Genomic DNA, 23,047 nt, shown 5'->3' on the forward strand with positions numbered 1-23,047 from the left:
CGTCCATCCCAGCGACAAACCTATTTTAGAGGCTCCAACCGTCTCCCATTCTTGACCTCCCAGCACTTGCATGCTGTAGACCCCCAAAATGATTTCTCCGTGCCCTCCTCCTGAAGAGCCCCCAGCCGCTCCTCAGACCCCTGTTCCCGAAGCCCCCATCACTCCACTTCCTCCTCCACCCCCGGCAAGTCTCCAGGCCCCTATCCCACCCCCTCCTCTGCCACCTCCACCCCCTGTCAGGGGGCTGGCTCCCCCTCATGTCTTTGGCCTGGAGAAGAGCCAGCTCCTGAAGGAAGCCTTAGAGAAAGCTGGCCCAGTCCCCAGCAGCAGAGATGACGTCAAGAGGCTCCTGAAGCTGCACAAGGACCGGTAGGGTCTCCCTGAACCACCTGTCCCTGGGGACAGTCATTGCGTCCTGGGGTTTCCTGTTTCCTCAAGGTCAAGGAGCCTGCATGCCTCAGCCCCCTACTTAGGCCTGTTCAGGATGCGCCTTCAGCAAAGAGCCTGACCTCACGGGCACCTACCCTGGTGGCAGAGACCCATCCCTCCCTCAGCAGTGGCAGCCCAGAGCATCAGAGCTGTGATGAGGGCGTGCCTGGCCAAGGCTGGGGGTTAGTGGGGCCTGCCTGGAGAACGGGACCCCTGAGAAGTCCCCCGTGTTGAGAAGAGTCAACAGCCTGTGTAGAGGCCCAGGCTGAAATGAAGAGTTGTTCTTCTCAAGGCTCTGCAAATATTTTTTTAACAGGTCGGGGCTGGGGGCGGGGGCGGTTGGTAAACATGGGGTTTCACAGGTGGACAGGAGCCAGATCACACAGGGCATGGGCACCATGTGGAGGGAGGTGGTCTATCCTGGGGCGCCCGGGAGCTGTGGGAGGGCTTTGCACAGACAGCAGGGCTCCCTGTGGGGAGTGGAGGTGGTGACACAGTTGACAGCCCAGGGGGAAGCTGGAGCACCCAGAGACCCAGGCCGGAAGGGGCTAGACTCCGGCAGGGGCGACCCAGTTTAACAATAAGTGGATTGCCCAGACTCAGAAGAAACTTTCAACTCTCCAGACAAGTTTATAATCTGTTTGGTTAGAATATTTTTCCTAACCCAAGTGAGGAAAATTGAATGCAAATATTGACCATCACCCAATAGTGCACGTCTATTGTATATCAAACATTATTCTAAGTGTTTTTAGGTATTTATTTCATTCTCTTGGTGATTCTAATAATAAGAACTATTATTACATCATTTTACAGACAAGGAAACTGAGGCTCATGGAGGTGAAGTCACTTAGCCACAGCACTTAGAAAGAGCTCGATTTGCACAGGGCTTCGTGCTTTTAATCACTGTCGTGTGGTATCTTCCATCAGAATGCTGCCCCAAGCTGGGAACTAGGAACATTTTTCCCCCCAGCCTTGCTCTTTAACTGGTCTTGGAAAGAAATACTGGATAAGCAAGTTTCCCAGCCCCTCCTGAGCCCTGGGGCAGCAGCGCAGAGATCAAAATTTTCTGAGTGACTTCCCCAAGGGTGGGGCTGAGCAGGCCTGCAGGGGCTCATCATGCAGGTGATCTCTTAGCCCTGGAGCATGTTGTTACCTGGTTCTTCTCTAGGCTGAGTTACGGGATTTTCATCCCTATTTAACAGGCTTGAGAAGGGAAGGAAATCACAGGAAGGGTTTGGATATAGAGACAGCCCTTCGAGAAATTTCCCCTAATCCATTTTTCTGGCTCCAAGTTGCAGAGCTTTTGCACATCTGCTCTTTGCCCCTTCAGTAACAAAGAAGGCACAGGGAGCAGCAGGTAGGAGGATGATCCCCACTGAGCAGATAAGGACTCTGAAGTCTGGAGAAGGGAAATAAGCCTCATTGGGGAGAATACAGTTGCATCAGAGCCTGGAGATGCCCTCAGGCCTTAGGACAGCTAGGCCTGGGTTCCTTTCCCCTTCCCTCAACGCTACACTACCAGTCAGACCTCAAGGGGGGGATCTAGGAGCTGGTGTCCACGTGACCTGAGCACCCTGTGATTCAGTTTCAGAAGTGACTTGCAATGGATCCTCTTCTGTGCCGACCTGCCCTCCCTCATCCAGGAAGGCCCTCAGTACGTGCCCTGATCTGGGACCCTGAACTTTGCTGTGCTTCCTGAGGACCCATCTGTAGGGTGGGAGGTGTGGGTACATCCCAGGCAGCTTAAGAGGAGGTGGAGGGGAGGGGAAGCAGGGGAGTGGAGAGTGGGGTCCTGGGTGCATACGCAGTGAACTGTTGGAATGCATGAGCAAGCGAGTAAGCAGGGGAACAGTCTTCAGCTCTGACCCTGCTTTGGTATCTCCTCCTCCTAGAAGCTCAGGTGACCTCTCCCTACTCTCCCACTCTCCCTGCAGCCCTAGCCTCAGGCCAAGGTCACCCTCTTCCCTGTCAGGCATGGGAGGGAGGGAAATTCACCCAGTGCAGCAGACCTGTTCCCCACACTCCAGCTTCGGGGGCAGAGGGTACCCCGTAAAGACATGACTTAGGGGTTGGGGGACTGGGCCTGTGTCTCCCCAGGTGCGGGCTGGTGGCTCTATGGATGGCAGGCACGCTCCTGGCACCACCCAGTGGCATCCCGCTGGAGAAACTTGTGCAGGTGGCCATGGAGAGAGGCTACACGGCCCAGGGAGAGATGTTCTCCGGTGAGTTGGGTGCAGAAAGGTCTCAAGCCACGTGTGTGAGGGAACCCTTTTCTCCCCACCCAGTAGAGTATGGGGTGGGTTGTCTTCATTCTTTTTTTTTTTTTTTTAAGATTTTATTTATTCATGAGAGACATGGAGGGGTAGAGAGGCAGAGACACAGGCAGAGGGAGAAGCAGGCTCCACGCAAGGGAGCCTGATGTGGCACTCGATCCCAAGTCTCCAGGATCACACCCTGGGCTGAAGGCAGACGCTCAACCGCTGAGCCACCCAGGCGTCCGGGTTGTCTTCATTCTGAGCCCAGCTCTGCCACCCTACCCTCTGCTGGGTGGCTGTGACAAGCAGCTTACCCTCTCTGTGCCTCATTTTATGTGTTTGTACAAAGACGTCAAGGCTGCAGTGATGATTAGAGGAGCCGATCCCCAGTTAGCCCATGGCTTGGAGCCAGGCACACAGTGATCCTTCTGTCTGTGTCACCCCTGCAGTGGCCGACATGGGCAAGCTGGCCCAGGAGGCATTGGGCTGCCAGGTTGAGCATCTTTGCGGTGGCCTGGGCGGTCCCAACAGAGCCCGTGTCCTGCAGCACCTTGTCTCCGGACATCCCTTGCTAATCCCGTATCCCGGGGCCCAGGAGGGAGCTGGGTGGGGACAGAAGGGTGGGTACCAGGGCCACACCGCAGCTTTGGCCTTAACCCCAGCACCAGCTACGACGAGGACTTCAACCACGAGCCATGTCAGAGGAAGGGTCACAAGGCCCACTGGGCAGTGAGCGCAGGTGGGTCTTCCCTCCCATACCCCTGTGTGCTCACCCTGTTTGTCCCATTACCCTCACTACCCTCCACATTCTCAACCTGACCCTGACGCTTCTCCTGTACTCGAGGCAGGGACCAGGGCTGGACTTTCCCTGTCCCCACAGGGTACTTAGTAGGGACCTGGCAGGCAGCAGGTGCCTCAGTATCTGCTAATCGGGATTTCCACAGACAAGCTCATAACACTGAGTTTAGGATCAGTGTGGGCTCCAGATCTGGCCCAGCCACTTCCTGGCTCTGTGAATCTGGGCTTTCCTTCCTCTGTCTGGAAATTGGGGTGACAACGGGCAAAATGTATACAAGTCTGAATGCGCAGGCACGTTGCACATGTCAGTAAGTGGTAGCTTCGATCAGCCTTGTCGTCATCCATCCCACCTGCACGAAGGCTGATTTGCATGTTGGGGGGCCTGGATGAGGCTCCCTCGTGCCCAGGTCTGTGGCCTCGAGGGATCCTCTGAGCATTTTTTTGCTAGACAGCAGGAAACAACCGGGTAACCATGCCTGCTCTGCTTAATGCCATCTCCCCTCCCCAGTCTGTGCCAGACTGTTGGAGGCAAGACTTAAAGGCCTGCAGCCCTGGAACCAGACACCCAGGGTCACCTCCCAGCCCAGCTGTGGGCCCACAGCCCTGCTGACTGTTCCAAGACGCAGTGTGGAGGCAGCACCCACACCTGCCCTGAAGGGCTGTGGGGAGCTTGGTTAGCCCCAGCACCAAGTCAGGGCTCACTCCCACTCATAGCCTCCCCTCTCCTCCCAGGGGTTCTGCTGGGTGTGCAGGCTGTGCCAAGCCCAGGCTATGCTGAGGACCCCGAACTGCCAGGTCTGTTCCACCCGGCGCCCAGCACTCTCCACCAGCCACCGTCCCTGCCAGAGGACGGGTCCTCGGGAGCCGTCTACCTTCTCTCCAAGCAAGGCAAGAGTTGGCATTACCAGCTGTGGGACTACGACCAGGTCCGGGACAGCAACCTGCAGCTGACGGACTTCTCGCCCTCAAGGGCCACCGACGGCAGGGCGTACGTAGTGCCTGCGGGTGGGGTGCAGGCCGGCCTTTGTGGTCAGGCCCTGCTCCTCACACCACAGGACTTCAGCCGCTAGCCTGCTGCAGCCCTGAGCGGGGGTGACAGGGCCCCGGCCACCACTTGGCTCTTTCACCTTTTGAACAATGCACCATTTTCTCCCTTTGCGACGGCCCATGGGTGTGGACTGTTCTGGGGAACCTCCAGCCAGAGATCCTCCATGTGGAGGCCCCCTCCCACCCCAGTCCATCCAGTCCAATCCCCTTCCAACACGCCCACCCCCCAGTATTGGGCTCTTGCTGTGTGGCTGGGGTTAAAGCCAGGAGCCAGCGAGACAAGCTCCCTCTCTAGGGAGGGAACTGACCACAGCTCAGCCCGCAGGTCCCGCCTGCCCCACCTGAGTGTTGCATCCAGCCATTTCCCACTGGTGACCACCATCTTCTACAGCACACTCCTCTCTGGACCCCTTTCTGCCCCCATGTCTGTTTCCATGGAGCCTAGGGAGCCTTGCCTTTCAAAATGCAAACCAGATCTTAACCACTCATCTCCAGAGAAGCTTCCAGCAGGTCCTTGTCCACAGGACAGGGATTAAACTCTCCCAGCTCCAGCTCACCGGGATTTCTGCCACGAGCCATACTGGCCCTTCAAGTCCCTAAAGTGTCATATTCCCCTGTACCCAATCCTCTGCTAAGGATAACTCCTTCTTTGTTTGGCTCATCTTCCTCAGGGAAGACTCCCCAGCCCCAGGCACAGCTGCTTCCCAACCTCTCTGTGTTCTGATTTAGAAACCCACAGTAAGTGCCTCTGAAAGCAGGTCTATGTGCCAACCCCGTTTGCCTGTTTTATTTTTTTTTAATTTTTTATTTATTTATGATAGTCACACAGAGAGAGAGAGAGGCAGAGACACAGGCAGAGGGAGAAGCAGGCTCCATGCACCGGGAGCCTGACGTGGGATTCGATCCCGGGTCTCCAGGATCGTGCCCCGGGCCAAAGGCAGGCGCTAAACCGCTGCGCCACCCAGGGATCCCCCGTTTGCCTGTTTTAACTCCTCAGATTCTCCAGCCAGGTAATAAGGAAGGTACTAGACCTTCCATTTTAGAGATGGAGAGACCAAGGCCTGGAGAAGTGCACTCACTGGCCTAAGGTCACAGAGCTGGCCAGTGGCAGGCCAGGACTCAAACCCAGCAGTTAGTACCTATGCAGACATGGAGGAAGAGGTTATTAACTGAATAAATACCTGTCACTTCCACTGTGAAAGGGGAAGAAAAGGTCTGTCTTGGTCACTTGTGTACCCAGTGCCCAGCGAAGGGTCTGATTTGGAGATGCTGTACCGTGTGGTGTTTCTCCCCTAAAGAGGAGTGTGTGTGCACGCGCATGCACACACACACACACACACACACACACACCCCAGTCACCTGTGCGCCAAAGCATCCCAGCCCTGGCACCTGGTTGGCAGTGTCTAGTGCACCATCCTAGGAGCCTCTGAGGGCACAGCGTGGAACTACCTTGGTCAGTAATATGTTCCCCATGTTGTCCAACAGAGCCAGGCACAAGAGCAGCAGCTCGGTGAATGCTGAATGGATGAACCAGCCTGCTCTGTTTCTGCATCTATATCCCAAACTAGTCATTATCACGTGACCCCACCCAGCACTAGTGGCGAGTTTTGAAAAAAGTCCACAAAGTTGACTTTGAATGTGTGATTTATTGGAGCATCACCACAGGAGGAAAGGATGTGAAGCGATTTTTGCCTCCTGTTCCCCAATGCTGCCCCAGCTAACAACTATCTCTTTCATATAAATAAGTATAAAGATGATCAGTAGAAAAGGAGCACACCTCCTCAGGTCTGGAAGACACATTAGAGCTTCAGCTTAGGGAAGAGGGAGGTGCCTGGTTCCCAGGCTCAGGCTAGGAAGCTGAAGGGACAGGTGCAGGAGGAGGGGGATGGAGGAGCATCACCCATGCTTGAGGGTGCTAAGGTCTTTGGTTTGGACCAAGCTGCAAACCCCATGTCACAGCCAGCGGCCCCACCTACCTAGTCTGCACCTCTGATTCCCAAACCCGCTTTTCCACGTCTGAAAGCCCTTCCTGCCACCAGCTGGCTTGGAGCAAGGGCAAGGGGGTGGGGGGAAAGGAGAAAGTCCCAAGGCTGAGGCTGGTGCCCGAGGAATGAGGTTGTGCTAGTCACAGTGCTGACATGGGATGTGGCTGTGGTTTAGGTCTGCAGGCGATCAGCATAGTTCTTTCAGGAGTGGGGAAGATCTCATGGGGCCAGGGGAGGGCAGGACTGGGAGAACTGGGTCCCACCCAACAGCAGCAGCTCTCAGACCAGCCCCCATGGTGTCACACCCTCCCCAGAGTCCTTCAGCCCTGGGATGGCTCCCAGATGAACAGATGGGGCCCTAATTCTCCCAGGCAGGCAGGTGCTCCTGGGGTCCTAGCTCCCCAAGGCAGGCACTCCTACGTCTGTTCGCAGGTGAGGGCTGGTTCTCTGGGGCACCAATGATGAAACTGACCCTCCCCTGGCCTCTAGGAGCCAGCTTGAGCCTGGAAGCAGGCTGGCAAGGAGGCAGTGACTATAGTCATTCCTACAGTGAGAGGCACCATCTCACACCCACACCCTGTGGCTTCTGAATTGTGTTCTGTTGAGGCCCACGGCTAGTTATGATCTCCAGCAGCCCCTCAGAAACTTTCCTGGCTGGTGGGAGGACCCAGTCTGGTTCTGATTCACCATGAGATGCGGCCATGTCACACCCCCTCTCCAGTCTAAAACCTCCCGGCACTACGTGGTCTCCAAGACCCTTAAAAAGACCTTCCGCTCTGGTCTTGTGGTGGTGTACAACACCACCTTTGCCATCCCCAAGGTCCACCCCGTGGCCAATCCCGGGGCACCACCAGCCAGATGGGCACCATCCAATAAGTAAACCTGGCAGTGGGCAAGTGGGTCAACCCTGGGCCAGCCCCTGAAGGAGGTGGATCAAGTTGTCCAGACCCCAGAGGTACCCATCCTCGCGGTTGCCCTCTGCCCAGGGCAATCGGTGGCTGAGCGTCTGGTGGTCAGGCAGGGCCACTGTCTTGCCGAAGTCAATCATCCAGACCCTGGCCAGGCCAGTGTGGTCATGCACAAAGAGAAGCGAGCTGCCCACCACCTGCAGGGAGAGAGGTAGGAGGTTAGGGGGAGGAGCAAGCACTGGCTCAGGGCCCTCCCCACCCAGCAAGTGGCTGAGCAGAGCAGCTGACCATGAACTCTGGAGCCAGGCTTGTCTGGGTTCAAATCCTGGCTCTGCCACTACTGGGGCTAGGTGGCCTTGAGCAGGTGACTTACCCTTCCTGTGCCTCTACTTGCTCATATACAGAGTGGGAATCATGGCATAACAGTACCCTTTGCCTCAAAGATTGCTGTGCGTGTTACGTGTGGGAATTCATCCACATACAGCTCTGAGGGTAGCTGCCAGTATAGCGAGTGGACGGCAAATGTTAACCATCACCCTTTTTCCTTAAGACTTTTTTATTTATTCATGAGAGACACAGAGAGAGGCAGAGACACAGACAGAGGAAGAAGCAGGCTCCACGCAGGGGGCCCGACATGGGACTCGATCCTGGGTCTCCAGGATCACGCCCTGGGCTGAAGGCGGCACTAAACCGCTGAGCCACCCAGGAGTCCCACCATCACCCTTTTTCAAGCCGGGGTATAAACTCAAATGCCTGCGGGATCTTACATGGATCAAGGGAGCCCAGCGGGCACTATGAAGTGGATAATGCCTTCCCCGTGGAAGAACTGCTCAGCTCCGGCCGAGAAAGGTGACTGCCTCTACCGGCTAAGGCCGTTGGCAGCAATCCACAACCCACACACTCTTGAAGTGCCTTGTGGTGCTTGACACACAGCTCTCAGTAGATGCTGGCTTGGGCAGGGGGGAGGGGGTGTTTATAATTAGAAATAGTACTTTCGTGGCCTTTATGGAACTCCAAATGCGCAAGCTCCTCTCCTTTTCTAGTCAGGTTTCAAACCCCACTGCTCCCAGAGAACCCAGGTGACTGGGCAGGTGAGCAGGTGGCTGTCAGGAGGGGCAGCTGCCGCCCCACTCTGTTTGGTGGTTGGTGTATGGTGAGCAACCCAGTTATTGCCAGCAGGCCAGGGAAACCGGAAGTCCCAATTTTGGTGTCAAGTCTTATGTTTTTTTTTGTTTTTGTTTTTGTTTTTTTTTTGTCAAGTCTTATGTTATAGACGTTGGCAACTTATTTTTTAAAATGCCAAGTCACCAGGTGAGTGAAACATGAATTCAAAAGGGATGAGGTCCCGAGGCCTCCTCTTTGTGACGTGCGTGTAAAGCCCAAAGGTAGTGACAAGGACGATGAGGATGACATTTGATGGCAATCAACATGACAGTAGCAGCTGGCACCTAAGGGTTTACTATATGGGCCGTGCTTCCACGTATTAATCCACTCTGTCCTCACCATCCCCAGGAGGCAGGTCGCAGGCCCAGGTAGCTGGGGGGTACAGACTGGGACTCGAACCTAGAGGCCCAACTCCCATTTCAGGAATCTATCAGAAGTCAGGGATACCAGGAAAAAGAAGTGAGGGGGGCCTAAGAGGAGAGGTAGAGGAGCTAGGAGAGAGGAGGGAGAAGACACATGAGTGAGGTCACCACTTCACAGACTTCCTGCGACAGCCCAGAAAATGAGACACAGACTGCAGAGGGGACGGAGGAGGGGAGGGGGGAGAGCCACCAAACAGGAAGGCAGTTCCCATAATTGGATATAATTATTATTACAAAGTAATTTTAGGTGCAAGGAGTTACATGCACTTCTGTGCTCCAAATGGCACTTGAAGTCTGCTGGTCTAACACCTCAGCAGCCCCGTGAGGAAGATACCGTTGTTCTTCCCCGTGCGAGAAGGAGGCCAAGGCCCTAGAAGGTAAGTCATGTGCCCAGTGTTGAACATCCTTCATTGCAGACCACCTGGCTCAAGCCCATGTTCCTAACTGTCCCATCTCCCTGAAATCCCCTATGCTGCCTACCCTAAAAGAGCAAACCCCAAGACTTGGGAGTTCAGCTTTGCCCTGTAACTCTTGTGAGTGGTTTCTCTTCAGTGTCACCTGGATGCTGACATCCCCCCCGACCCCCAAACACACAGGGCCTTCTGCTCAAATGGCAGCTGGGGCTCGCACCTCGTGGGTCTTGAAGAAGGGGGAGTTCTCCAGAGCTTCTCGGAGTTCTTCCAGGCGTGCCACGTACTTTCTCTGTGTGAGAGGGAGCATTTCTTGGTTAGCACAGGGGCTTCGTGGGTCCTTACCCTCCTTGAGATCTGACATCTTATACCCCCAACGGCATGGGATCAGGGGAGCCACCCCGGGGACACTGGGAGGTAGGGTGGAGGCTTGGTGGCCTCTGGGTGCAACAGGCAAGAGCCTGGTTGGGAGATTACAGGAAGAGCCATAATTCCTAGAAGCTCCTCCCACCAAGAGGTGGAGTCCGAGTCCCTTTAATCTCAGCTTGGTCAAAGGACATGCTCTGGCTGATAAAACAGGGCAGAAATGATGGTGGCCATTCTGAGCCATCAAGACATCTTACATTTTCATTTGTTCTCTGGGCCACCTGCTTCCACCCTGGGAACAAGCCCAGGCTAGCCTGCTGGATCATGAGACACAAGTGGCCAAGTTGTGAGGCAAGATGGTGAGCCCATCACCAGACATATGAGCGCAGGCCCCTCCTAGACCAGTCTGCTCCAGCCAAGACACCAGCTGACCACAGATGGTACACAATGCAGGCCAATAGAGGCCAACCTCAGCCTAAAGCAGGCCATTGCCTTAGGAACAATGACTGTGGTGATCTTAAGCTGCTCAAATTCAGGGCATGGGTATCCTGCTCACCAGGATTCCACGATTCCCGTCCACAAAGTCCTCCAACACCTTTGTCACCTGCTCTAGCTCCTTTGTCTTCTTAAAATTGGTGTTGCAGATCCCGTTGGCTTTCTGCAGGGCAAGGCGGGAAGGCAGAGTGTCATACCTTTTCCTTCTTATGCCTGACACCAAGCAGCCTCAGGCACCTCCCAGGACCACCTGCCTGTCCCAGCATTCCTGGCTGTTCAGGAGGAGCCAGCCCACCTGCCAGCCCAGCTCCACCCAGCCCTAAGGCACACTCCAGAGCAACCGGTCCTTCCCAGTCTAACCTTGAACCCCCTGGTCGAGCCAGTCTAGCCAAGTGGACTTTGGAGAGGGGTGGGTCTGGCTTTGAACAGTGACTCTGCTACTTCCTAGCTGGCGGCCTTAAACAAGCCACTTCACCGGCCTCAGCCTCAGTTCCCACATCTGGAAAATGGGGATTACGTTGATATTTACTACCTCAAGCTGGTACAAGGATTAGAAGAGACTGGATGTGTGGGATACATGGCACAGTGCCTGGCACACAGTTAAGTGTGCCAGGTGCCATGTGTGCACTGATAACACGGAGGTAACGAGACAGACAGGTGAACAAGGCGGGTATGGAATAAGAAGTAAAGAGAGGACCCTGATGTAGAAGGATAGAAGTCAAGACAGGCTTCCTGGAGGAAGTGAAATTTGAAAGGAGACAGGAAAATGACTGGGAGTCAATCAGGGGAACAGTAGTGGGAAGAACAATCCTGGCAGAGGGAACAGCATGTGCAGAGGCTCTGTGGCAGAAAAGAGCAGGGCTCTTTCAAGGAAATGAAAGTGCTTCACAGTGGCCTGAAGGTAGATAAGGAGGAAGAGAGGGGGAAAAGATTAGGCTAGACCCCGGAGGGCCCCCTAGGCCAGGGAACTTCTCCCGAAAGGACTAGGGAGCCATGGAAGGATTTTGAAGAGAAGAATGAGTCAGATGTACAATTCGGAAAGATGGTTCATGGGGCTGCGGGAAAACAGGCACCCCATGGTGGGGTGCACAATGTTTCCACCCTTATGAAAGGAGTCTGACAATCTCTCGCAAAACTCCCATTGCACCTCATCTTGCTTCTGAGAATCTACAGAAGTCTACAGCCAACTGTACACACTTAACAAAGTGTCTTATGTACAAAGTGATTCACTGAGGCACTATTTGTAATGGCAAAAAATGGAAACCCAGGTGGCCATCTGTAGGGGACTGTTTCTCACCCACAGAAAGCTATTACACAGCTGAGAAAGATAGGAACAGAGGAAGGAAGAGAAAGAAAGGCAGGCATATTTTCTATGGAATAATATGAAAAACTCTCCAGGGTTCTGCTACTTTTTGTGTAAGAATGGGAGGAAGAAAATTGAGGATATGCAATTGCATTGGTTTGTATTTGCGGGAAGAACCAGGAGAAAGCCTAAAGTGGTTCTCCAGGAGCAGGCGGGGGTAGAGGGAGAGATTGGAAAGGACCGCAGTGGGGCTGGGAGAGACATTATACCCTTTCTTATTATTTTGACTTTTGAACTGTGCAAATTCCTCTTCAAGCAATTAGATGTAATTTATAACAAAGGAGAGAAAGGAGAAAGGAAAGAAAAAAATATATCTTTCTCCATACGGGGGAAAAAGGATCCCTCCAGCTGCTGTGTTGGATAAGGATCAGAGGGGGTGAGACCAGGACCCAGGAGCCCAGGGAGACTAGGGCGGGAGAGGCCAGGGAGGTCAGGGTGGGAGAGATGGGCAGACTAGGGCAGGGTCATGGGGAGGGGGAGCAGATGGACTCAGGAGCTGCTCAGAGAGACAGATAAACAAATCTTGGTCACTGATGGGGGTGACAGAGAAGCAGGACCTCCTGAGCCCCTGTCTACTCATCTTTGACAGTCTTCTGCTCTTTCTCCATGTCCTGGTTCTTTCCAGCTTTCCCTGACAACCATGCTCCCCGAGAAGCCCAGCCTCTGATCTAGTTCTCAGCCTTCTGGCAACAGGCTAGTGGCTCCTGGCCCCCACCTTGATGCCCTCAATCCGGAAGCCCAGGGTGGAAGTTGAGCTCACGGTCTCCCTCCACTGCATGTAGCGGGGCTTGGTGACAGCACCCTGGGTATGTTCCTCAGGGGTGGGGGCCCCGGGGTCCACAGCCACCATCTTCTCATACATGTCCTTCCGGGGCCGGGGCCTTTCTCGTGCCTTCACTAGCTCCTCCTCCAGGTAGGTCCTGGGACACAGAGGATGTGACAAAGAACACTATGAGAAACAAAGATGGAGGACATACTCCCTGATATCGAGACAAGTTATAAAACTACAGCATGATGCAAGAATAGACAATCAGATCGATGGACCAGAAGAGAGTCTAAAAACAGACACACACACGTACATTCACCCAAATTATGACAAAGAAGGCCAAGCAATTCAATGGGAAAAGGGGGTTAGCCCCGGTGGTGCAGCAGTTTAGCGCCGCCTGCAGCCCAGGGTGTGACCCTGGAGACCCGGGATTCAGTCCCTCAGGGCTCCCGGCATGGATGGAGCCTGCTTCTCCCTCTGCCTGTGTCTCTGCCTCTCTCTCTCTCTGTGTCTCTCATGAATAAATAAATGGAGTCTTTAAAAAAAAAAAAATGGGAAAAGGGAAGTCTTCTCAATAAATGGTGCTGAGTCAATAGGATTGCCATATGGAGGAGGTGGGGGAAACTTCAATACCTACCTCACACCATGTACAAAAATTAATTTTAGATGGATTTCAAATCTAGCTGTGAAAGTTTAAACAATAAAGCTTATAAAAGAAAACATGGGAGATCTTTACAATCTTGGAGTAGGCAGATTTCTTAAATACAAAGCTACCAATCATAATGAAAAATGACAAACGGACCTAAACTAAAAATGCTTCTGTTATTAAGGAGTGAAATGGGGAATGCCTGGATGGATCAGCTGGTTGAGCATCCACCTCTTGATCTTTGCTTAGGTCATGATCTCAGTGTGCTGGGCATGGAGACTGCTTGGGATATTCTCCCTTCCTCTCCCTCTGCCAATACCCACCTCCATCCTCTATCTTTCTCTCTCTCTCTCTCTCTAAAAAAAAAAAAAAAAAGATTGATATAGGAAAGCTGGAGAATGTGTGTGTGAATCTCCAATAAAAGACTTGTATCGGGATCCCTGGGTGGCTCAGCGGTTTAGCGCCTGCCTTTGGCCCAGGGCGCGATCCTGGAGTCCCAGGATCGAGTCCCGCGTCGGGCTCCCGGCATGGAGCCTGCTTCTCCCTCCTCCTGTCTCTGCCCCTCTCTCTCTCTCTCTCTATGTCTATCATAAATAAATAAATAAATCTTTTTAAAAATTGTATCCAGAATATGTAGAGTCATAAAAAAAATAAAAATAAATTTTAAAAAAAACAGCCCAATAGAAAAATGGGCAAAATATTCAAAGCAGCACTTTTCAAAAGAGGATTTCCAAATGGCCAACCAACCAACACTCAACTTCTTTGGTCATCAGATAAAGAGATATTAAAATCCTAATGAGACACTCACCAGAATGATTAAAATTAATAAAATAGGCAATACCAAATATTGATGAGAAGATAAAACAACTGGAACTCTCACACACTGCTCGTGGGAATGTATGTTGGTACAACCACTTTGAAGACTGAGTAGTACCATCTTCAAAAATGCCCTTTCCTGACCCTCCACCTCTGCCCCATGGCTGCCCTTGAACCTACTACCTGCTGCCCATCTTGCAGTCCATAATGGAAGGGCCCTCAAAATCCGCCAGGAGATCTTCCATCTGGTTGAAGGCCTGGCCATCCCGCTGTACCATACCATAGTAGGTGGGCACAAAAGGCCGCAGGGGGTCATTCATCAGCTGTTCCAGGCTGCGTTGCTCACACTGACAGAAACGCTTTAGGATCCGACCATCCTCTCCTGCTTGGAAATTCCCTAGGAGCAGCACAGCCAACAAGAGGGTCAGAAGCTGGATCAGCCAGAGAATCTTCTCTCCCCATTCATCAGATCCTGGTTGCCCTCATCTTGCCTGACCCTTCTGAAAGGCTTTCTCTCCCTCCCTACAACTCTCACAGTCTCGGCCAGGATGTGCCAAGGGAATGACCATACTGCTGCTCCTTGTTTAAAGAGTCCTGTTCATAGCACCTAATGTCTTCATTTGTTTTTTTATTTTGTTTGTTTGTCTTTTTTCATTTGTTTTGTCATTTCAGATTGTGAGCTCATGATCAGCTGTGGGAATTTTTCGTGATTTGAGTCGAGAGCATGACGCTCTAGAGCAGATTTGCATTTGTTTCTGCCTGGAGTCCCACAATGCTAACTGGGGCCCATTTAAGTTAAATGATAATTCTGGCATTTCCTGGACCATGCAGACTGTGTAGATTAGAATTACAAATTCTTTTTTTTTTTAAGATTTTATTTATTTATTCATAAGAGACGGGGTGGGGGGCAGAGACACAGGCAGAGGGAGAAGTAGGCTCCTTGCAGGAAACCCGACGTGGGACTCGATCCCAGGTCCCCAGGATGACACCCTGGGCCGAAGATGGCACTAAATTGCTGAGCCACTCGGGCTGCCCCAGAATTACAAATTCTTATTGAGGCAAATTGTATTTTCAGGTTATATTCTCCAAAGATGGGCTGCAGCAATAGCTCCTGCCCCATATGTTCTTCTAGAATTTCACCACTCCCCATCAAGAAGTGGAATCTAATTCTTCTCCCCTTAAATCTGGAAGGGCTGATGGCAGAAGCGATACTGTGACTTCAGAGTCTAGGCCACAAGAGATGTGATTTCCACTTTATTGGCAGAGATGTTTGCTTCGTGGTCCTGAGCAGCCACGTAAGAAAGCGGACTACTTGGGGACGCCTGGGTGGCTCAGTGATTGAGCACCTGCCTTCAGCCCAGGGCATGATCCTGGTGTCCCAGGGTCAAGTCCTACATCGGGCTCCCTGCATGGAACCTGCTTCTCCCTCTGCCTATATCTCTGCCTCTTTCTCTCTCTCATGAATAAATAAGTAAATAAAATGAAAAAAAAAAAGCTTTCCAGCCAGTGGCCCTGAGACCTAGCCAAGAATTGATCATGGGGCCCATGAGTGAATAAATCTCGAAAGTTTCTGCCCTGCAGCATTCAAGCTGTCCTAGCTGAGTTCTCAGATACCATGAAGCAGCAAGAAGCGACCCTTGCCATGCCCTGTCTGGATCCTGACCCAAAACCTATAAGGGTAATAAAGTGTTGTTTTTTTTTATTCCACTAAGTTTTTGTTTAACCACCACTAACTTATGAGGGGTTTTTTTGTTTTGTTTTGTTTTGTTTTGTTTTGGTATCTTAACCCAGTTAGAATAATTAGAACGCATAGAGATGGCAGCCCTGTGTTTTCGGTAGCAGGGGAGCTGGCCTTTTCAATGACTCAGATCTAGGGACAAACAAGTTAGGTAAATTCCCTTCTTGTCTTTCTTTCCTGGTGGGCCCAATTTGTCTAGTTGCCACCAGTACTGTTTTTGTAAATAAAGTTTTATTGGAACACAGACACATTTGTGTGTTTCTGTATTATCTATGGCTGCTTTCGTGCTGCAACAACAGAGTTGAGTAGTTGTGACAAAGACTGTATGGCCCACAAAGCCTAGAGTATTTACTATCTAACCCTTTACAGAAAATGCTATATGATGATGGGCACGGTGCTACTTTGTGTCTGAGACATCATGCTAGGTTCTGGGGAAAGCCATTAGAGCTGCTGTTTATTGAGGGCCTACTATACTTTGGACATGAGGAGAGAACAAAGAATGATTGTTTATATTTACGAGGGGCCCATGTCTCAATCTTCATATACATTTTGGGTTTTTTAATTATTTTTTAAAGATATTTTATTTTTAAGTAGGCTCCATACCCGATGTGGGGCTTGAACTCCCAACCCTGAGATTAAGCGTCACATGCTTGGGGCACCTGGGTGGCTCCATGGTTGAGCGTCTGCCTTTGGCTCAGGTTGTAATCCTGGAGTCTCGGGATTAAGTCCCACATCAGCCTCCCCTCAGGGGGCCTGCTTCTCCCTCTGCCTATGTCTCTGCCTCTCTCTCTCTGTGTTTCTCATGAATAAATAAATAAAATCTTAAAAAAAAAAAAAAAAAAAACTCACATGCTCTATCAACCGAGCCAGCCAGGCAACCCATTCATATACATTTTTATTTTAACCCTTCAGTTAAGCCTGCAAGGGAGGTATGGTGAGAAAACTAAGGCCCAGTGAGAGAAAGTAAATTGCCTGGGATCATCCATATATAAAGTGCAGCATGAGGAATTGAGCCCAGGACCATTTTTCCCCAGGGTTGAGGATTTGCTCCCCCATCCCCCTGGCACTGAGACAACAGGGAGCAGCCCTCAGCCCTGGTGTAAGGATGGCTCGGCCCAGCCCTAAGCACTTCCCATAACAGACTCATAAGGTGGACGCTCTCCACCCATCTGACATACGGGGCAAGCTGAACTCCAGAGAATGACTCTAGAACTTCTTTCCCTGGCCTGGGTGTCTCTGCCCAGACAGTCTGCCACCTGCCCCCACCACCATCCCCTGCACCCCAGCTCTCACCAGCATGTCCCGACAGCTGGACCCAAGGGTAGTGTTTTCGGAAGGAAACCACGAAGGGCGAATATTTCAAAACTGTCTTCAGCTTCTTCCACGGTTTATTCTGTGTGAGGCAAAGCAGGGTGGGATCAATGCCAGGGCTGGGGAAGGAAGGGGGTGGAGATGCTGCACTAAGGGAAACCAGGTGGACCAGGGGGCTTTCCAGGGCCAGGAGATCACTGTTCCCAAGCTCACTGGGGTGAGCAAGGCCCACTACTTCAATCATCTAGAGATCACCCAAAAGCCTCAGCGAAGATGGGGAAGAGTCTGTCTGTTTTTCTCTGTCCTTCTCAAATGAGTACAAATAGGTCAGGTCTTGCTGTAGTAACAAGCAGCCCCCAAGTCTTCCCCTCCACAGACACACACCAAACACTTAGAAACCTCACTTCTGTCCCAAAACCAAGTCAAACCTTCTAGAGGTGATAACAGAAGCAGGAGTTGATGAGGGGAGGCTGAACCACAGAGAAAGACAAAAACAGAAGCAGATGACAAGGTGATGACAGAGATGGGCAGAGATGGAAATGGGGATAGTCATGGGAGCTGCTCACCAAAAAGCCCCAGTCCCCACCTGCCAGGATGTCCCTGCCATCTTGAACTTAGGCTACTGACTTGCTGTGGCCAGTGAAATGTGAGCAGAAGCGTTAAAGCCAGTACATGATTCTCTGTGTCCTTTGCCCTGCTATAGAAGGGGGTAGGGACCGTGGAAAGAGAAATAGAAGCTTCCTCAGTCTGGGCCTTGAGTAAAGACAGCATGGAGTAGAGCCTCCTCACCCACCAGTGGCCCATGGTCCATGTGCAATATGAAATAATCCTGTGCTAAGTCAATAAATTTGGGGGTTCTTTGTTGCTATAGCAAACCCTGACCGAGCCTGACTAATACAGAGACAGGGTTACCAAAAGACAAAGAAAGAAAATATAGAAACCCAGAAAGGGAGACAGGGATACAAAATAACAGAAAAAGATAAATAGAAGCAAAGAAAGAGAGCAAACAAGCAACAGAAAACCAGTAAAGCAAACTGAAAACAAAGATTCGGTTGTATCATGTTGACTCAGTCAAGAGGTTCTTGAAAAGGGTCAGTGTCTGATTCACATGCATGAGCACACACGCACATACAAGAATATATTCTTGGCTCCAAACACATGACAGCCCCTTAGGCAAGTGTTAGGAGAAGGAGACCCCACTACCCTGGCATCGGCCATGTTCTCTCCCATCTGCTCAGAGCCCAGCTACCTAGCAGACATCGAACTGATGGTGGGAAGGTCAAGCAGAGGCAGGGTGTTGGAAATGTAGGATTCAGGAAGGGCTATTCCTTCTACCCTCCAACTGCCAGCCGTGGAGAGGAGGTGATTAATAAAAGTTCCTGTTTACTAAGCACCTGGAACATTCCAGGCACAATGACAAAGACTCGGTGAGCCATAACCTACTTAATCCTAAAAACACAACTCCAGGAGGATTGTTGACTATGTGTTACAGAGGAAACAGAGGCTCAGAGAGATGAAGTGACTTGCCTAAGTCACACAGTACAGTGCTAGGGTTCTAACTTAGAACCCACTGCCCTGGGCTTACACACTATACCCCTGGCTGGACTATGAACTCTGAAGGCAGGGATTGGGGTTATCATGGTTATGCCTGTGTCTCCATCCCATGGCCTAGCACACAATAGCCACTCCAAAACCTTGTTTGGATTGAAAGAGGTTAGTTATAATGGTCTTTTTTTTTTTTTTTTTTTTTTTTAATCATAAGCAGACTCAGTATCTTGTCTCTTTCTTGGACCTGATGGTTAATCCAGGCTTTCTCTGATGGTTTCACAGTGGTCTCATCACCACTGTGGCCCCCTCCTCCTGGAAGCCCTCTCTGATACTCCAGGTGCAGCCAATCACACCCCCCACACACACTCACCCCATGGTCTGCCACAACACTCAGCTTCTCCCTTCCCAGCCCTGACCACTCTGTATGGTGATGGGTCTGTCTTCTCCACTGGCCTGGGCGCCCCAGGAGGGTAATGTCTCTGTCCCCACTGTGTCCCCCGCAAAGCCAACACAGGGCCAGACACATAACAGAGGCTCAAGGACTGTTGGTTGTCTGATTAGGAGGACAGGAGGGATGTGAGAAGGAAGGGAAGCAGGGAGGAAAGGAAGAAAGTAGTGGGACTTTCAGGTTGGATGGGATTTCAAAATTAAGCAGGAAGGAAGCAAGAGTTTGTTTTCTGGGCAGTGGGAACAGCTTGAGCAAAGAGGGGAGGCAGGACGGTGGCAGGGTGTTCAAGGAACAGTGTGGCCTTCGGCTTTGTGGCAGTGGAAAGGGACAGGAGGGGAGGCTGGGAAGCCGCCTGGAGACAGGAAGCTCTGAACACAGGACTGAACTTCTGATCACTATCTGGAAGGCCCTGGGGAACCACAGAAGGCACGGAAAGCAGGGAAAGTTCACAAGTTGATCAGAAGTGGGTCTTGGAGGCAGATTCTGGAAGGATGAGGAAAAACTGGAGACAGGGAGGTCTGGGAGGAAAGCAAGTTAGGGACGGATCCATCCATACACCCCAGAGGCTGAAATAACAGGGTTTTAAACTCAGCCAAGCCAAAACTGAGTTAGAATCTTGGCTCCGACCAGCCTTGGCCGACCCTGAGCAAGTGACCGAACCTCTCTGAACCAGCTTCCTCATCTATGAAATACACACGATCAAAACAAAAAAGAAAGAAAGAAGGAAAGAAATACACACGATCATAATCCCGATCTCATAGTGCTGGTATGAGGACTCAGGATTAACACATACACGACACTTAGAAAAGTGCCTGGTGTTCCAAGGGTTTGAATCCCAGGTCTGTGTCTTCCAACATGTGTGACCTTGGACAGGCGTCATGACCTATCTGGACCTCAGTTTCCCCATCTATGAAATGGGAATAATAATAGTATCCACCTCATAGGGCTGCCATGAGGATTAAGTGAGTTAATTCGAGTGAGGAGCTTAGTATATAGAGCTGGGCATAAGTGAGAGCTAGCTGCTATTTTTTTCCCCATTCACTTCCAGATCAGCTGTTTTGAAATGCCAAGAACGTGAGAGAGTAGGTGGAGGGAATAGTTAAGGCAGAAAGACCAGAGAGTTAGCTCCTTTCCTCCGGCACAGGCAGGTTGAGGCAGGTCTGTCTCTACCCACGGCCACATACATGTGTGAGCATGTTCCTAAGGGAGGCCTATGGGGTGAGGGGGGCTCAGGGCAGATGCCAGCCAGAGGCCCCAGGAGAATGGGAGAACCCAGTAGGCCAACCCACTTGAGGTTCTCACACCTGCCTCTGTGCTGACCCTCCCTGAACCTGCCCTGCCAGCCCTCCTGATTCACCAGGGAAGAACCGCACCCAAGCTGGGAGTGAAGGTGGAGGATGTAAACAAGAATCTGCAGAGGGCCCTCTGGGGAGCTGGGGGGTGTGGGGGAGACCAGGAAGGTCCTTGGTTAAGCTGGGGGTCCTTAGCATTTTGGGCTCACACAGCCCTTTAAGAATCTGATAAAAGCGGGGGGGGGGGGGGGGGGTGCGGGCTTACTCCCTACAAAAGTGAATGGCTCAAGGGTAGCAAAGGTTCATGACCCCTTAAGACAGCCACAGGCCCTAGACTAAAAAATTTGGGGTAAAAGGTGTACCCTTTCTGTCTTCCTACACTAGAGCTCTTCAGATTTTGAGGTTACATACTTTCTAGAAGATCCAACAGAAGTCATGCACACTTGCTGCAAAAATCTATGTGTGTATGCACACAGACTCACACGATCACACAATTTCAGGAGTTCCTGGGCACCATTAAGTCAGCCAGTGGCTGCCCATTTTAGGCCCTAGGACCAGAGGCGTGGAGGAGGAGAAAAGGAAAGGATTAGGAGGGTGCCTGGAGTGGGCTGGTAATCCGGCTGTCAGAGGGAGGAGGTCGACAGGTGGAAGCGGTACCCGGGAGATGAAATTGTTGGTGGCTGCTAGAAAACTTCTCAAAGCCAAAGCGGGGGAGGGGGGGGGGGTAAGGGGTCTGGGGGGGATGTGGCTTAAGGGCAGGATGGTCCCCACTCACCCCAGACCTGTCTTCGGGGTCGCTGGCACCTCCGCCCCCGGCCACCACATCATCCTCAGACTCGTCGAAAGAGGAGGCAGAGGAGAAGCCGCCATTGCCCCCCTCAGCACGGGAGGGGGGTCCCACTGGCTGAGCCTCGGGCTCTGGTGTTTCAGGAGTGATGATAAGGCGGGGTACAGGGGTCAGGAGGCTACACTCCAGGTGAGAGTACAGGTGCGTCCCCAACTCCCCAGGTTCTGGTTCCTCTAATGGGCCATCCTGCTTGGATTCGCCCAAAAAACAGTCTGTCCCAGGTTCTGTCTGGGGACCATCAGTGCCAGGCCGTGTCCAGGAGCCAACAGTATCTTGCTGTGTTGGGAAACCATCAGTGCCAACCTGTGTGCGGGCTGTTCCAGTATCCCGTTGTATCTGGGAGCCATCAGTGTACAGTTCTTTCCAAGAGCCACCAGCATTTGGCTCTGTTGAGGTACGGCCCCCCTCTGGCTGAGTCCGGAGGTTGGACCTGTTATTATGGGTCCAGAGGTTATGCGCCCAGGTCTTGGCCCTCTCTGGTTGGGTCTGTGACCCATGAATTTCTGTCTCTGTCCACGGCCCCGAAACACCGCGCTGCGTCCAGAGGCTGGCCCTCTCTGACTGAGACTGGAGGTCAGACCTGTGTGGATCCGTCCAAAAGCCATCTGTCCCCGTTTCCGTCCAGGGACCGGCTGTCTCCTGCTCTGACCAGTGGCTGCTCCTTTCTGGACACGTCCGGAGGCTGGATTTGTCCTGGCTCCGTCTTTCGGCCGGGCCGTTCTGTGTCCCCTCCGAGGCCAGCTGCTTCAGGCTCACCCTGTCCGTCTGTCCCCGGCTCAGGCCCGAGGCCGACCCTCTCGGGCTCCGTGTGGAGGCTGCACCCCTCGGTCCCGGCCCAGGGCCCGCCCCCGTCCGGCCGCCCGGCCGGGCCCCCTGCGCCGGGCCCAGGGCGCTGCTGCCCGGGCTGCCGCCGCCGCCCCCCTCGCGGCGCCTCCAGCCCCATGCGGGCCGCTCCCGGCAGCGCCCCGGCCTCTGCCTCGCTCAGGCTCCCCCGGCACGGGCAGCGCCGCATGCCCGCTCCCTAGCTTCGGGCTTCCACCGACCCGGCCCCTCCGGCCCCTTTAAATCCCGCGAGGGGTGTGGCTGGGGAGCCCCGACTCGCGGGTTCCGGCCGGCGGAGTCCTGCCCGATCGGCCACGCAGGGGTTAACCGATACTCTCCCCCGCCCCGCCGGGAAAGCCCCGAAGCCCCGCCCCACCGGACGTGACGCAAGGGGGCGGGCCTCGCCTGGTCCCGCCCGCTCCAATGAGAGGGGCGGGGCTCCGAGCGCTCGGAGCTGGTCCAGCTTGGATATGGGCCACCGGGCTCCCGGCTGCGGGGCGGTGTGGCCCCTTCCTAGACCCCGCAACTAATCCGACCTACCTGCACCCTCGAGTGACCAACTTAGCCTCCCCGTAGCCCTCGGTGACGAGTCCAGCAGCGCGCCCATTCTTCAGATGGAGCATGGACTGGCTTGCAAAGACTTGGAAATCCTACTGACCTGGGTTCAAGACCTGCCTCTGCCACTTTTACCTGCAGTGTGTGGCTTTCTTTCCCTCCCACCTGCCCCAGTCCCAGGGCTCAATTTTCTCACCTGTAAAACGAGGATACATAATATTACTTATTGTTTCAGAAAATGTGTGCTGGATGCTACAAGAGCCAAGTATTTTTACCAACAGGGATCTTGAGTCCCAGAGCGGTGAAAGAATTTGTCCAAAGGCAAAATGAGGGCATCCCTAAGTGGCTCAGCGGTTTAGCGCCGCCTTCGGCCCACGGTGTGATCCTGGAGACCCGGGATCGAGTCCCACGTCGGGCTCCCTGGGTGGAGCCTGCTTCTCCCTCTGCCTGTGTCTCTGCCTCGATCTGTCTCTCTTTCTCTGTCTCTCATGAATAAATAAATAAAATTTAAAAAAAAAAGGCAAAATGAGGGGCACCTGGGTGGCTCAGTCAGTTGAGCATCTGCCTTTGGCCCAGGTCATGGTCCTAGTGTCCCTGGATCAAGCCCCATATCTAT

General features: G+C 52.7%; 2 protein-coding genes across 2 annotated transcripts; one reads left to right on the top strand and one right to left on the bottom strand.

The window, feature by feature from the left end:
• Positions 1-229: 229 nt before the first annotated feature.
• C1H19orf54 (chromosome 1 C19orf54 homolog) lies at positions 230-6,159 on the top strand. Its single transcript, XM_038528833.1, has 5 exons — positions 230-369; positions 2,015-2,083; positions 2,527-2,651; positions 3,347-3,423; positions 4,215-6,159. The coding sequence occupies exons 2-5, from the start codon at positions 2,033-2,035 to the stop codon at positions 4,550-4,552; spliced, it is 591 nt and encodes a 196-aa protein (XP_038384761.1). The 5' UTR covers positions 230-369; positions 2,015-2,032; the 3' UTR covers positions 4,553-6,159.
• Positions 6,156-22,215, bottom strand: ITPKC (inositol-trisphosphate 3-kinase C). Its single transcript, XM_038528831.1, is given in 8 exon segments — positions 6,156-7,619; positions 9,639-9,710; positions 10,341-10,442; positions 12,358-12,562; positions 14,054-14,267; positions 16,902-17,001; positions 20,983-21,747; positions 21,749-22,215. Coding segments are annotated over 8 exon segments (1,980 nt in total). The 5' UTR covers positions 22,067-22,215; the 3' UTR covers positions 6,156-7,415.
• Positions 22,216-23,047: the final 832 nt, after the last annotated feature.

Source organism: Canis lupus, chromosome 1 (genome assembly GCF_011100685.1).
Source record: "Canis lupus familiaris isolate Mischka breed German Shepherd chromosome 1, alternate assembly UU_Cfam_GSD_1.0, whole genome shotgun sequence".
Taxonomy (NCBI): domain Eukaryota; kingdom Metazoa; phylum Chordata; class Mammalia; order Carnivora; family Canidae; genus Canis; species Canis lupus.

Bases quoted from the DNA above. Each gene is read 5' to 3' on its own strand.
- C1H19orf54 (XM_038528833.1), top strand. From the start codon at position 2,033: ATGGATCCTCTTCTGTGCCGACCTGCCCTCCCTCATCCAGGAAGGCCC. The intron at 2,084-2,526 runs GTACGTGCCCTG...GTGTCTCCCCAG, and splicing joins CTCATCCAGGAAGGCCCTCA to GTGCGGGCTGGTGGCTCTAT. The intron at 2,652-3,346 runs GTGAGTTGGGTG...CCTTAACCCCAG, and splicing joins CCAGGGAGAGATGTTCTCCG to CACCAGCTACGACGAGGACT.